Source organism: Loxodonta africana, chromosome X (assembly GCF_030014295.1).
Source record: "Loxodonta africana isolate mLoxAfr1 chromosome X, mLoxAfr1.hap2, whole genome shotgun sequence".
Classification (NCBI taxonomy): domain Eukaryota; kingdom Metazoa; phylum Chordata; class Mammalia; order Proboscidea; family Elephantidae; genus Loxodonta; species Loxodonta africana.
In genome coordinates this window covers 81,856,626-81,869,681 of record NC_087369.1, presented here as the reverse complement: position 1 = coordinate 81,869,681, position 13,056 = coordinate 81,856,626, and the positions used below count along the sequence as shown (strand labels likewise).

At 40.1% G+C, this 13,056-nt stretch overlaps 1 protein-coding gene across 1 annotated transcript in view; it reads left to right on the top strand.

The window, feature by feature from the left end:
* ERCC6L (ERCC excision repair 6 like, spindle assembly checkpoint helicase) overlaps positions 1 to 11,751 on the top strand; it is a 44,667-nt gene extending 32,916 nt beyond the window's left edge. Inside the window, exon 2 of the mRNA XM_010592719.3 lies at positions 7,216 to 11,751. Within this exon, the coding sequence (XP_010591021.1) occupies positions 7,216 to 10,846 (3,631 nt within the window). The 3' untranslated portion in view covers positions 10,847 to 11,751. The remainder of the gene's footprint in view (positions 1 to 7,215) is intronic.
* The last annotated feature ends 1,305 nt before the right edge of the window (positions 11,752 to 13,056 follow it).

The window sequence follows — 13,056 nt, the reverse complement described above, 5'->3', positions numbered from 1 at the left end:
GTTGGTAGTTGGAAAATATGGCCTTGGTGATAGAAACGACGCTGGAGATGGCATGATAGAATTTTGCAAGACCAGCGACTTATTCATTGCAGATACCTTTTTTTCAACAACATAAACAGCGACTATATACGTGGACCTCACTGGATGGAAAACACAGGAATCAAATCAACTACATCTGTGAAAGAGATGATGGAAAACTCAATATCATCAGTCAGAACAAGGCCAGGGGCCAACTGTAGAACAGTCCATCAATTACTCATATGCAAGTTCAAGTTGAAGCTGAAGAAAATTAGAACAAGTCCACAAGAGCCAATATACAACCTTGAGTGTATCCTACCTGAATTTGGAGACCTTCTCAAGAATAGGAAACCTTGGTGGCATAGTGGTTAAGAGCTACAGCTGCTAACCAAAAGGTCGGCAGTTCGAATCCAACAGGTGCTCCTTGGAAGCCCAGTGGGGCAGTTCTACTCTGTCCTATAGGGTCGCTATGAGTTGGAATTGACTCGACGGCAATGGTTTTTTTTCTCCTCAAGAATAGACTTGACTGATTGAACACTAATGACGGAAGACCAGACGAGTTGTTGGAAGACATCATGGACATCATACATGAAGAAAGCAAAAGGTCATTAAAAGACAGGAAAGAAAGAAAAGACCAATATGGATGTCAGAAGAGACTCTGAAATTTGCTCTTGAACATAGAGTAGCTAAAGCGAATGGAAGAAATCAGGAAGTAAAAGAGCTGAACAGAAGATTTCAAAGGGCAGCTCGAGAAGACAAAGCAAAATATTATAATGAAATGTGCAAAGACCTGGAGTTAGAAAACCAAAAGGGAAGAACACGCTTGGCATTTCTCAAGCTGAAAGAACTGAAGAAAAAATTCAAGCCTCGAGTTTCGAGTTACAACATTGAGGGAATCTATGGGCAAAATATTGAATGACGCAGGAATCATCAAAAGCAGATGGAAAGAACACACAGAGTCACTGTACCAAAAAGAATTGGTTGACATTCAACCATTTCAGGAGGTAGCATATGATCAAGAACCAATGCTGTTGAAGGAAGAAGTCCAAGCTGCACTGAAGTCATTGGCGAAAACTAAGGCTCCAGGAATTGATGCAATACCAATTGAGATGTTTCAACAAATGGAATGCAGCACTGGAAACACTTATGTATGCCAAGAAATTTGGAAGACAGCTACCTGGCCAACCGACTGGAAGAGATCCATATTTGTACCCATCCCAAAGAAAGGAGACCCAACCGAATGCGGAAATTATTGAACAATATCATTAATATCACACACAAGTAAAATTTTGTGGAAGATCATTCAAAAGCAGTTGCAGCAGTACATCGACAGGGAACTGCCAGAAATTCAAGCAGGATTCAAAAGAGGACTTGGAACAAGAGATATCATTGCTGATGTCAGATGGGTCTTGGCTGAAACCAGAGAATACCAGAAAGATGTTTACCTGTATTTTATTAACTGTGCAAAGGTATTCGACTCTGTGGATCATAACAAATTATGGATAACATTGTGAAGAATGGGACTTCCAGAACACTTAATTGTGCTTGTGTGGAACATGGGCATAGACCAAGAGGCAGTTGTTCAGACAGTACAAGGGGTTACTGCATGGTTTAAAATCAAGAAAGGTGTGCGTCAGGGTTGCATCTTTTCGCCATGCTTATTCAATCTACGCTGAGCAAATAATCTGAGAAGCTGGACTATATGAAGAAGAATGTGGCATCAGGATTGGTGGAAGACTAATTGATAACCTGTGATATGCAGATGACACAACCTTGCTTGCTGAAAGTGAAGATGAAGCACTTAACTGATGAAGGTCAAAGACTACGTACAGCCTTCAGTATGGATTACACCTCAAGATAAAGAAAACAGAAATCCTCACACCTGGACCATAAGCAACATCATGATAAATGGAGAAAAGATTGACGTTATCTAGGATTTCATTTTATTTGGATCCACATTCAGTGCCCATGGAAGCAGCAGTCAGGAAATCAAGCAATGTATTGCATTGGGCACTTCTTTAAAGTGTTAAAAAGCAAAGATGTCACTTTGAGGACTGAGGTGCACCTGACTCAAGCCATGATATTTTTAATTGCCTCATATACATGTGAACGCTGGACAATGAATAGGAAGACCAGAGAAGAATTGATACCTTTGAATTATGGTGTTGGTGAAGAATATTGCCATGGACTGCTAGAAGAACGAACAAGTCTATCTTGGAAGAAATGCAGCCAGTGTGCTCCTTTGAAGTGAGGATAGCGAGACTTAGTCTCATGTACTTTGGACATGTTATCAGGAGGGACCAGTCCCCGGAGAGGGACATCATGCTTGGTAAAGTAGAGGGTCAGCAAAAAAGAGGGAGAGCCTTGACAAAGATGGATTGACACTGTGGCTGCAACAATGTGCTCAAGCATAACAACAGTTGTGAGGATGGCACAGAGCTGGGCAGTGTTTCGTTTTGTTGTATGTAGAGTCGCTTTGAGTCAGAACCGACTTGACAGTACCTAACAACAACAAGAAGTCCCTCTGTGGAGAGGAAAGACTCCTCAAGGTATCAACAGCTCTGAAGGGTGGTGGACGAGATTGTATTGTTGAGGAGAGGTCAACTGACTATAATTGAGGAAAATGTTTGCATCTGGAGAAAGAGAATATTTGGGCAGAGATGATTTTAAATGGCTACTTGGGTAGGGTTTCTTATGAGAAGACCTTTGGGTGGAGTTAGGAGCCAGGAGGTTAGCAACTGGGTAGTTCTGTCAATGCAAAGGTAGTTTTACAGGTGACAGGACTTGTAATCCACATTTAATGGTTGTGTCCACTTCCTCCAGGGGTTGTTTATATATAATCTTTCTATATGTCCTCTAAAACAGTCCTTAAAGGGAACCATTTTTTTGGCATGTAATTTCCAGTACAATCACTAAAATGTAAAGATCCTTGTTTTTATTGTCCCTTGCTATGGAATTAAAATTTCTCTTCTGGGTGGACAGTTCTGCATCTGAATATTTAACACATTAGAGCCTCGCATATCAGTGCCTTGTAAAAAATCATTAAATTGATAAATAAAAATAATCGATATTTTCCCCCATACTCAAGCACTGTTTTTCTCCTTCTGCCCAAGAGGAGTGGTTGTTTCTCTAACTGGTTATTATTGCTCCTTGTCCTCTTGACTCCAAGCAGACCTGGCTTTTTCCCAGTCATGTCCAAGGACAATAGGGGAGCAGTTTTGGAAAAAAATATTTGAGCCAACGAAGTGTTATCTAAGTTCTCCAGACAGTTAGGGATCCTATGTTCTACAAGGACACATGACTGCATTAGTGATAAAAACGACATATGTTTTCCATCTAAGTCCGGGAAAATAGAAGTGATTAGAAGGTACGTGGCTAAATGAAACTGCGTTACAGAAAGCATTCTAGTCTTGGAAATATCCAGGGATCCAGAGCAGTGCTGTAAAAAGCAGACTTTATTTTCTTCCCTGACTCCATCTAGGGAAAGAATGTTAGCTCATACTGTCCTAAGCCCAGTACCTGCTGGAGCAGACAGGGTGAAGGGAAAAGCTGAGATGTGGCATTAGACCTGCTAACTAGGGTGGACCAGGAACTGAGAAGGTGGCTTGGCTGACAGCAGTGGTGGTGTGTCCAAGGAATTCTGTGAATTCCAGTTGTGGTTCAGGTGAAAGGTTGGCAAGTGTGGGGATTCCAGAGGGGGAACAGAGCCCAGTAGTAGGAATATTAGGTGGGTGGTAAGAAGTCTAGGCAGATGGTTGGCATTTAAAATGTTGGTGTATGATTTGTGAAGGGGTACTCTGCCCCCTAGAGCTAGGGCACAGAGGCAGAACTTTAGTCTCTGGGAGGGAGGCCTGGCCAGAGTTAGACTCTGCCCCCTAGAGCTAGGGCACAGAGGCAGAACTTTAGTCTCTGGGAGGGAGGCCTGGCCAGAGTTAGACTCTGCCCCCTAGAGCTAGGGCACAGAGGCAGAACTTTAGTCTCTGGGAGGGAGGCCTGGCCAGAGTTAGACTCTGCCCCCTAGAGCTAGGGCACAGAGGCAGAACTTTAGTCTCTGGGAGGGAGGCCTGGCCAGAGTTAGACAAAACCCCAGACTTCACAGGGGTCCAGGATACTGGGCAGGTTTCCAGTCCAGGAACTCGGAACAGTTTAATAGCAATTAAAAAAAAAAGACATTATTTTCTCCTTCTAAGCTCTGGAACAGAAATTTGAGAATGACTGTCTTAAAGGATGAGTTCAGTGAGGTTAGCTTAGTGAAAGGAGATGAGAGCGTTCCAGGAAGAGGAGGGTGTGAACCTAAGGGTAGAGGACACAAAGTAGCATGATGAGTATATAAGGGGTTACATGTAGTTCACTGTGGTTATAATAAAATGTTTGAGTCAGAAAAGTGGCAAGAGTTAGGGAGGGCTTGGAGTGCCAGGCTAAGCTCCCTGTAGGCCACAGGAAGCCACTGGAGACTTTTTGTTGTTGTTAACAGCTTTACTGAGGTCTAATTCACATACCATACAACTCACCCATTTAAAGCTTACAATTTAATGGTTTTTAGTATATTCAGAGTTGTGCAACCATCACCACAATTGGTACTTTTAAAACATTTCCATTACTACAAAAAGAAACTCCTTACTCTTTAAGCATTATCCCCCTCCCCTCAACTCCCAGCCCTAAGACCTCCCAAACTTGTTGCCGAGTTGATTCCGACTCATAGCGACCCTATAGAACAGAGTAGAACTCCTTCATAGGGTTTCCAAGGACGTCTGGTGGATTCGAACTGCAAACCTTTTGGTTACAGCAGCCGTGCTCTTAGCCACTGTGCCACCAGGGCTAATTCTGTCTCTATAGATTTACCTATTCTGGACATTTAATATAAATGGAATCATATAATACGTGACCTTTTGACTGGCTTCTTTCACTTAGCATAATGTTTTCAAGGGTCATCCATGTTGTAGCATGTATCAGTACTTCATTCCATTTTATGGTTGAATAACATTCCATTGTATGGGATATATCACAATTTGTTTATCCATTCAGCAGTTGATGGACATTTGGTTTGTTTGTCCTTTTGGCTACTGTGAATAATACCCCGAGGAACATTTGTGTACAAGTATTTGTGTGGGTATATATTTTCATTTTCCTTGGGTATATACCTAGGAGTTGAAGTGCTGGGTCGTATGGTAGTTCTAAGTTTCACCTTATGAGGAACTGCCAGACTGTTTTCCAAAGTGGCTATAGCATTTTACATTTGAACCAGCAGTGTATGAGACTTCTCATTTCTCCACATCCTCACAAACACTTATTATCTGACTTCCATTATAGCTTTCCTAGCAGGCATGAATTGGTATCTCATTGTGATTTTGGTTTGCATTTCCCTGATAACTAATGATGTGGAGCGTCTTTTCATGTGCTTATTGACCATGTGTATATCTTCTTTGGCAAACTGTCTATTCAAGTCTTTTGCCCATTTTTAAATTTCTGTTGAGTTGTAGTTTTTAAATATATTCTGGATATAAAACTCTTATCAGATATATGATTTCCAAATATTTTTCCCATTCTGTATATTGTCTTTTCATATTCTTGATAATGTCTCTTGATTCATAAAAGTTTTTAATTTTGATGAAGTCCAATTTATTTTTTTTTCTTTGATTGCTTCTGCTTTTGGCATCATATCTAAGAAACCATTGCTAAATCCAAGTTCATGCAGGTTTATGCCCATGCTTTCTTTTGAGAGTTTTATAGTTTCAGCTCTTACATTTAGGTCTTTAATCTACTTTGGATCAACATTTGTGTATTGTGTGAGGTAGAGGTCCAATTCATTCTTTTTTTATTGTGGTAAGAATATGTTTTATTACAAGAAAAACATCATAAAACATTTGCCCATTCAACAAATTTTATATTTATAATTCAGTGACAACTTCATTCTTTTGCACGTGGATATCCAGTTGAAAAGAGTATTCTTTCCCCACTAAATTATTTTGGCACCCTTGTCAAAAATCAGTTGACTGTAAACCACTATAGAATTTTAAGCAAAGGTGTGATATAATTACTTTTATAATTCTTTTAAGACAATATTGCTGGCTACTTACTATGTAGAGAATATACTGGAGGAGGCCAAGAGTGGAGGCAGGGAGACCAGTGAGTAGGGAGTTGCAATTATCCAGGCCAGAGGTGATGGTGACGTGGACCACAGTAGTAGCAGTGGAGATGGAGACGAGACAGTTAGGTTACACTTGGGAAATAAAATTAGTAGGACTTGGTGACTGCCTAACTGTGTGTGTGGGGGGGGTGGGGATGGGGTAGTAAAAAGAGGAGAAGGGTCGAAGATGACTTAGGTTTTGGGGTTTGGGTCAGAGATGATCGTCAGATTTCTAGGTTGGGTAGTTATGTGGGTAGTTGTGTCATTTACTGCCACGCAGATTGAGAAACAATTTTTTAGGGGAGGAGGATAATGAATTTCATTTGGAATGAATTTGAGATTAAATATGAGATTTTCAAGCAGAGATGTCCAGTAGGCAGTTGGAATTTGGGTCTAGACTAGAGCTTGGGCAAGAGCCCTGGGTTGGAGATAATGACTGGTAGTCATCAGCACATAGTGGGAATAGAAGCTCTGGGAGAGCCCAAGGAGAGTGTATAAAGAGTGAGAAGAGGGCCTAAGACTGAGTCCTTTGGGAGGAAGAATAGGAGTCCAGAAAGGGGAAGAGAAGAAATGGCCCTTGATGTGGGAGGAAAAATAGGAGAGTCTATAGGAATCCAATGGAAGGAGGGAATTTTAAGGAGGGAGTGATCAGTAGTGTCACTTGCATCACAGAGGTCCAGAAAAATAAGGTCTGAGAAGTGCCCGTGTATCTTTCCTGTTTCCGTGTCCACACACACAGGTTTATTTGTTTTATAAATAATATCACTCCATACTTCTTATGGGTGGCAATTTTTTAAAATACTGTGGAATCAATAACCTTTGCACCTATTTTCTATAACTGGTGCCTGAAGGTGTTCCCGGCAGTGTCTGTTGGATATTTGTTTGCGTCTTAGGTGAGACCAGCTTTCATTGGCGTCTTCTGTGCTAATCTTCCCTATCCTGAATTGAGGATATTAAAAGCTGAACTGTAGTTTGTATTCCAAAATGGACTCTAAATGGTTCTTAGGGTGAATGTTCTGTTTTCTTCTTTCTTTCTAATCTTCTGTATTTTTAAAAAAATTTCTTCACAGGTATGTGAAACAGGCCAAAGAAGCCGCTAAGAATGGAGATCTGGAAGAAGCATTTAAACTTTTCAGTTTGGCAAAGGACATTTTTCCCAATGCAAAGGTGCTGAGCAGAATGAAAAAAATACAGGAAGCCTTGGAGGAGTTGGCAGAACATGGAGATGATGAATTCATGGATGTGTGCAACTGTGGCCTGCTGCTTTATCGAGAGCTGCACAACCAACTCTTTGAGCACCAGAAGGAAGGTATAGCTTTCCTCTATAGCCTGTATAGGGATGGAAGAAAAGGTGGTATTTTGGCAGATGATATGGGATTAGGGAAGACTGTTCAAATCATCGCTTTCCTTTCTGGTATGTTTGATGCTGCACTTGTGAATCATGTGCTGCTGATCATGCCAACGAATCTTATTAGCACGTGGGTAAAAGAATTTGTCAAGTGGACTCCAGGAATGAGAGTCAAAGCCTTTCATGGTCCTAGCAAGGATGAACGTACCAGAAACCTCAGTCGGATTCAGCAAAGGAATGGTGTCATTATCACCACGTACCAAATGTTAATCAATAACTGGCAGCAGCTTTCAAGCTTGAATGGCCAAGAGTTTGTATGGGACTATGTTATCCTTGATGAAGCACATAAGATAAAAACCTCATCCACTAAGTCAGCAACTTGTGCTCGTGCGATCCCTGCAAAGAATCGCATCCTCCTCACAGGAACACCAATCCAGAATAATTTGCAAGAATTGTGGTCCTTGTTTGATTTTGCTTGTCAAGGGTCCCTACTAGGGACATTAAAAACTTTTAAAATGCAGTACGAAAATCCTATTATTAAAGCAAGAGAGAAGGATGCTACCCCGGGGGAAAAAGCCTTGGGATTTAAAATATCTGAAAACTTAATGGCAATCATAAAACCCTATTTTCTCAGGAGGACTAAAGAAGAGGTACAGGAGAAAAAGTTAAGCAACCCAGAGATCAGACACAGTAAAAAGAATCCAGATGTTGATGCCATTTGTGAAATGCCCTCCCTTTCCAGGAAAAATGACTTAATCATTTGGATACGTCTTGTACCGTTACAAGAAGAAATATACAGGAAATTTGTATCTCTGGATCATATCAAGGAGTTGTTAATGGAGACACGCTCACCTTTGGCTGAGCTAGGTGTCTTAAAGAAGTTGTGTGATCATCCTAGGTTGCTGTCTGCACGGGCTTGTTGTTTACTGAATCTAAAGGGGTCCAAATTCTCTTCTCAAAATGAAAATGAGGGGGAAGGGTCTTCAGATGTGGGCCACATTGATCAAGTAACTGATGCTACATTGATAAATGAATCTGGAAAAATGATCTTCCTCATGGAGCTACTGAAGAGACTGCGGGACGAAGGGCATCAAACTCTGGTCTTTTCTCAATCAAGACAAATTCTAAACTTCATTGAACATGTCTTAAAGAACAGGCACTTTAAGACACTGCGAATTGATGGAACAATAACTCATCTTTTGGAACGAGAAAAAAGAATTAACTTATTCCAGCAAAATAAAGATTACTCTGTTTTTCTGCTGACCACCCAAGTGGGTGGTGTTGGTTTAACATTAACTGCAGCGACTAGAGTGGTCATTTTTGACCCTAGCTGGAACCCCGCAACTGATGCTCAAGCTGTGGATAGGGTTTACCGGATTGGGCAAAAAGAAAATGTTGTGGTTTATAGGCTAATCACTTGTGGGACTGTAGAGGAAAAAATATATAGAAGACAAATTTTCAAGGACTCATTAAGAAGACAAACTACTGGTGATAAGAAGAATCCTTTCAGATATTTTAGTAAACAAGAATTAAGAGAGCTCTTTACAATAGAGGATTTTCAGAACTCTGCAACCCAGCTGCAGCTTCAGTCTTTGCATGCTGATCAGAGAAGATCTGATAAGAAACTGGATGAGCATATTGCCTACCTGCACTCTTTGGGAATAGCTGGAATCTCTGACCATGATTTGATATACACACATGATCTAGCCGTCAAAGAAGAGCTTGTTGAGATAGAGGAATCTCAATATATTCAACAAAGGGTTCAAAAAGCTCAATTCCTTGTTGAATTTGAGTCTCAAAATACAGAGCTCCTGATGGAAAGACAAAGAACAGTAAATGAAGGGGCCTGGCCTAGAGAACCTGTGTTTCCTCCTCGAGCAAAGAAGAAATGCCCTGAATTGAAGAAACCACAGTTTTGGCCTTCAGCTCATCATACCCAGGAAGAAGATATCAGTTTCCAAATGGCAAATGTAATCATTGACGATGTGGCTGAAGGGAGTGGGAAACAAGATCTCTCCAGCATAAAGATGAACAACAGCTCTGACCTTCAAGATGATAGGCACACATGTGAAGATAACTTTGATGCTGAATTTGCAGCTACTTTACCCAGAGGGTATGGAGGTACAGAAGAAATTTGCGCCGATTCTTTATTGGAAGTGACAAAAAGCTTTACAACCGACAGTGAAGCTCTACAGAAGGAGGCATTGCAAGAGAACCCTCCGGGAAGTTTAAATTATTTACTTAACGAATCAGTCGGAACTGATCTTGAGCCAAATCTAGATCAACTAAAGGATGATGAAATTCTACAGCCCATTAATCCTACAACAAATAAAAACACAGACGTGAATACATCCATTATTGAAATAAATGATGACTTATCAGCATCGCATAGGCCCCTGCAGGATTCTCAAGCAAATGAGGCCCAGTCAGAAGAGGAACTTTCAGCATCTCCACCGCAGTATGCATGTGATTTCAACCTTTTCTTGGAAGACTCTGCAGACAATGGACAAAATTTTTCCCATCAATCTTTGAAGCATGCTGAGAAAGAAAATAGCTTGTGTAGTTCCACAGCTAATTCTAGAGCAGAGTTTGTGTCTAACAACAAAGCACGTCTCAGTTTGGATTTTTCTGAGAGAGACGATGGACCAGAAGAGGTAGTAGTTAATGTAAAAATCAGAAGTAAAGCTAGAAGGATTGTTTCAGATGGTGAGGATGAAGATAATTCTTTTACAGGTATTTCAAGCACAAATCCACTCGACACATCTCTCTTTCCATTCTTATCTTCGACTCCCAAAAATGGCATCAGTCCACCTCAAAGGTTCTTTTCACCTAAAATGGCCGATAGTGGAAACAAGACTATAAACTCTAGGATATCTCTGGCTTCTAGGAGGTCTCTTATTAACGTGGCTTTAGAGCATGTGGAGGATATGGAGGAAAGACTTGACAACAGCAGTGAAGAAAAGAGTATTGAAGATTATCTAGAAGAAGGGACAGAGGGAAGCAGTGGAGAAGCCTCAGAGTACACAGATGAGGACCCTTCCAGAGAAAAGTTATCTTCAGAAAATAAGTCCAGCTGTTTAACTACATCTAAGCTTGGTACTACAGCTCAGGAAACCTCAACTGATGACCCTGAGCCTTTGTCTGGTAAACAGTCGCTTGATTCTCCTCAGAATGAGGCCCTGGAGGATGTGAATGAGTATGAGACTCTTGTAATGCGTGGGAAAGAACTGAAAGAGTGTGGAAAGATACAAGAAGCCCTAAACTGCTTAGTTAAAGCACTTGACATAAAAACTGCAGACCCTGAAGTCATGCTCATGACTTTAAGTTTGTATAAGCAACTTAATAAAACTTAAGAATATGACCTGTTTACTGCATTTTAAAGTGAAACTGAGTATGGGGTAATTTGTGTTTCTCTAACTGGATTCTTTAGGAACACAACTTAAGCAAGAGGAAGGTCAAAGAGCAAATTTTTGTTTCTCTTTTGTAAATTCTGTATTTACCCCTCCCACCCCCAGAATACATTCATTCTGGTATTCTCAGCACTAGGGTAGTATTTCTTCACTCAGATATTCTTATATTTTTCTTTTAGGCATACGCAGTAAACTTAATAGAACTATGTTATTTCTAGAAAGGTTTTTGTAAACTTTTTCTGGCCATTCTTAAAATTTTACTCTGAAAGTGATTGCCTTTGTTTATCACACTTCACATAACAAAATTAAAATTACTTTTCTCAAGTATTTTCTTTTCCGTTCATTTTCTTTCATTGAAATAATATTGGCAAACGCATATGGAAACTCCTTACTTTAGGCAGGAGTTCGTCATTCCAAATCTAAGACATGCTTTTAACATGGTATTTTATGTTTTCAGCTTAATACAGCAGAAGGCTGGGGGTAAGGTACCTGGTGCTAGGATTTCTTATCACTGGCACCCTGCCCTGGCTAAAGTCACTTTGCTGCCCAAACCATCCATCTTCTTGTCTATTTTGATACCTGCTGTCACTTTATATCCTTGAATTGTAGACCGAAACAGAGTTTGGTACCCTCTCAGAAACGTAATGTGCAATATAGTACGCTGTCATCAGAGAATGGGAACTGTTATTTGAGTATCTGCTATGTGTTGGGTAGTATCAGGTGCTCTATATAGGTTTCTCATTTCATCCTCACCATAATCCTTTGATGTAGAGGGCTGCATTTCTATTTCTTATTTAAGGAAACTAAGGCTCATGAAAAGCCACTACGATAATATAGACACATGTAAAACAGTTACTTGTAGATTTTATACACACACACACAATCTTATGTATATTACAAAAATATGCACAGAAATTTGAAGAGGTGAACTAAAATTTAATAGATTAAAAAAAATTATTTTGTTGTTGAAAATATACACAGCAAAACAAACCAATTCAACAGTTTCTACATACACAATTCAATGACATTGATTACATTCTTCAAGTTGTGCAACCATTCTCACCCTCCTTTTCTGAGTTGTTCCTCCCCATTAACATAAACTCACTGCCCCCGAAGTTTCCTATTTAATCTTTTGAGTTGCTGTTGTCAGTTTAATCCCATATAGATAGATCTTAAAGAGCGTAATGCTCAAGGCAGACATTCTTTGTTAAGCTAAATTATTGTTTTAAGAAGACTTCAGGGAATATTTTTTTTTTTATTTAAGGTTTAAAGATTATCTCAGGGCAATAGTTTAAGGGGTTCATCCAGCCTCCATGGCTCCAGAAAGTCTAGAGTCCATGAGGATTTGAAATTCTTTTCTGCATTTTTCCCCTTTTGATCAGGATTCTTCTATAGAATCTTTCATCAAAATGTTCAGTAATGGTAGCCAGGCACCATCCAGTTCTGCTGGTCTCACGGCAAAGAATGCAGTTGTTCATGGAGTCAATTAGCCACACATTCCATTACCTCCTCCTAGTCCTGATTCTCCTCCTTCCTCTGTTGCCCCAGCCAAGTACAGACCAGTTGTTGTGCCTTGGATGGCCACTTGCAAGCTTTTAAGAAGCCAAGCACTACAAAACTGGGAGGTAGAATAGGAGTACTAAACACGTTAATAGGCCAATTAACTGGGAAACAATAGGATTTTATTGATGGTACAACAGTTTGCTCTTAGTAAAAGATATTATTACTAATATTTTAGGGAGGGTAATGTGATTGGATATAGTTATTTTTGAAGAACCTGCTGTAGCATTTTGTGTACCTGAGTCCAGCTAAATCATTTCCCTTCATGGATTTAATGGCTGTTGTAATCCAAGTAGAGAGAATGCATTGTTGGCTGCACCCTACATCTTCGGTTTTCAGTCCCTTCCACAAAGCATACAAATGTTTGTTGAAATTAAGCTAATAAATTTATTTTTCCTTGATGTGAAAAAAAAAAGGAGGGCCACTACACGATTCATTTGCTTGCCGAGGGCTTTAGGGGACTATATCCATGTGATCTGAACAGTGAGGCTTAAGTTCAGGTGTATTTCTCACTAAAAAAACAGAATGCTCTCTCTGTTTGAGTGTGTACTGTGACTTTTTATTTGGGGGGAAAAAAGATGCGCATGGTAAAA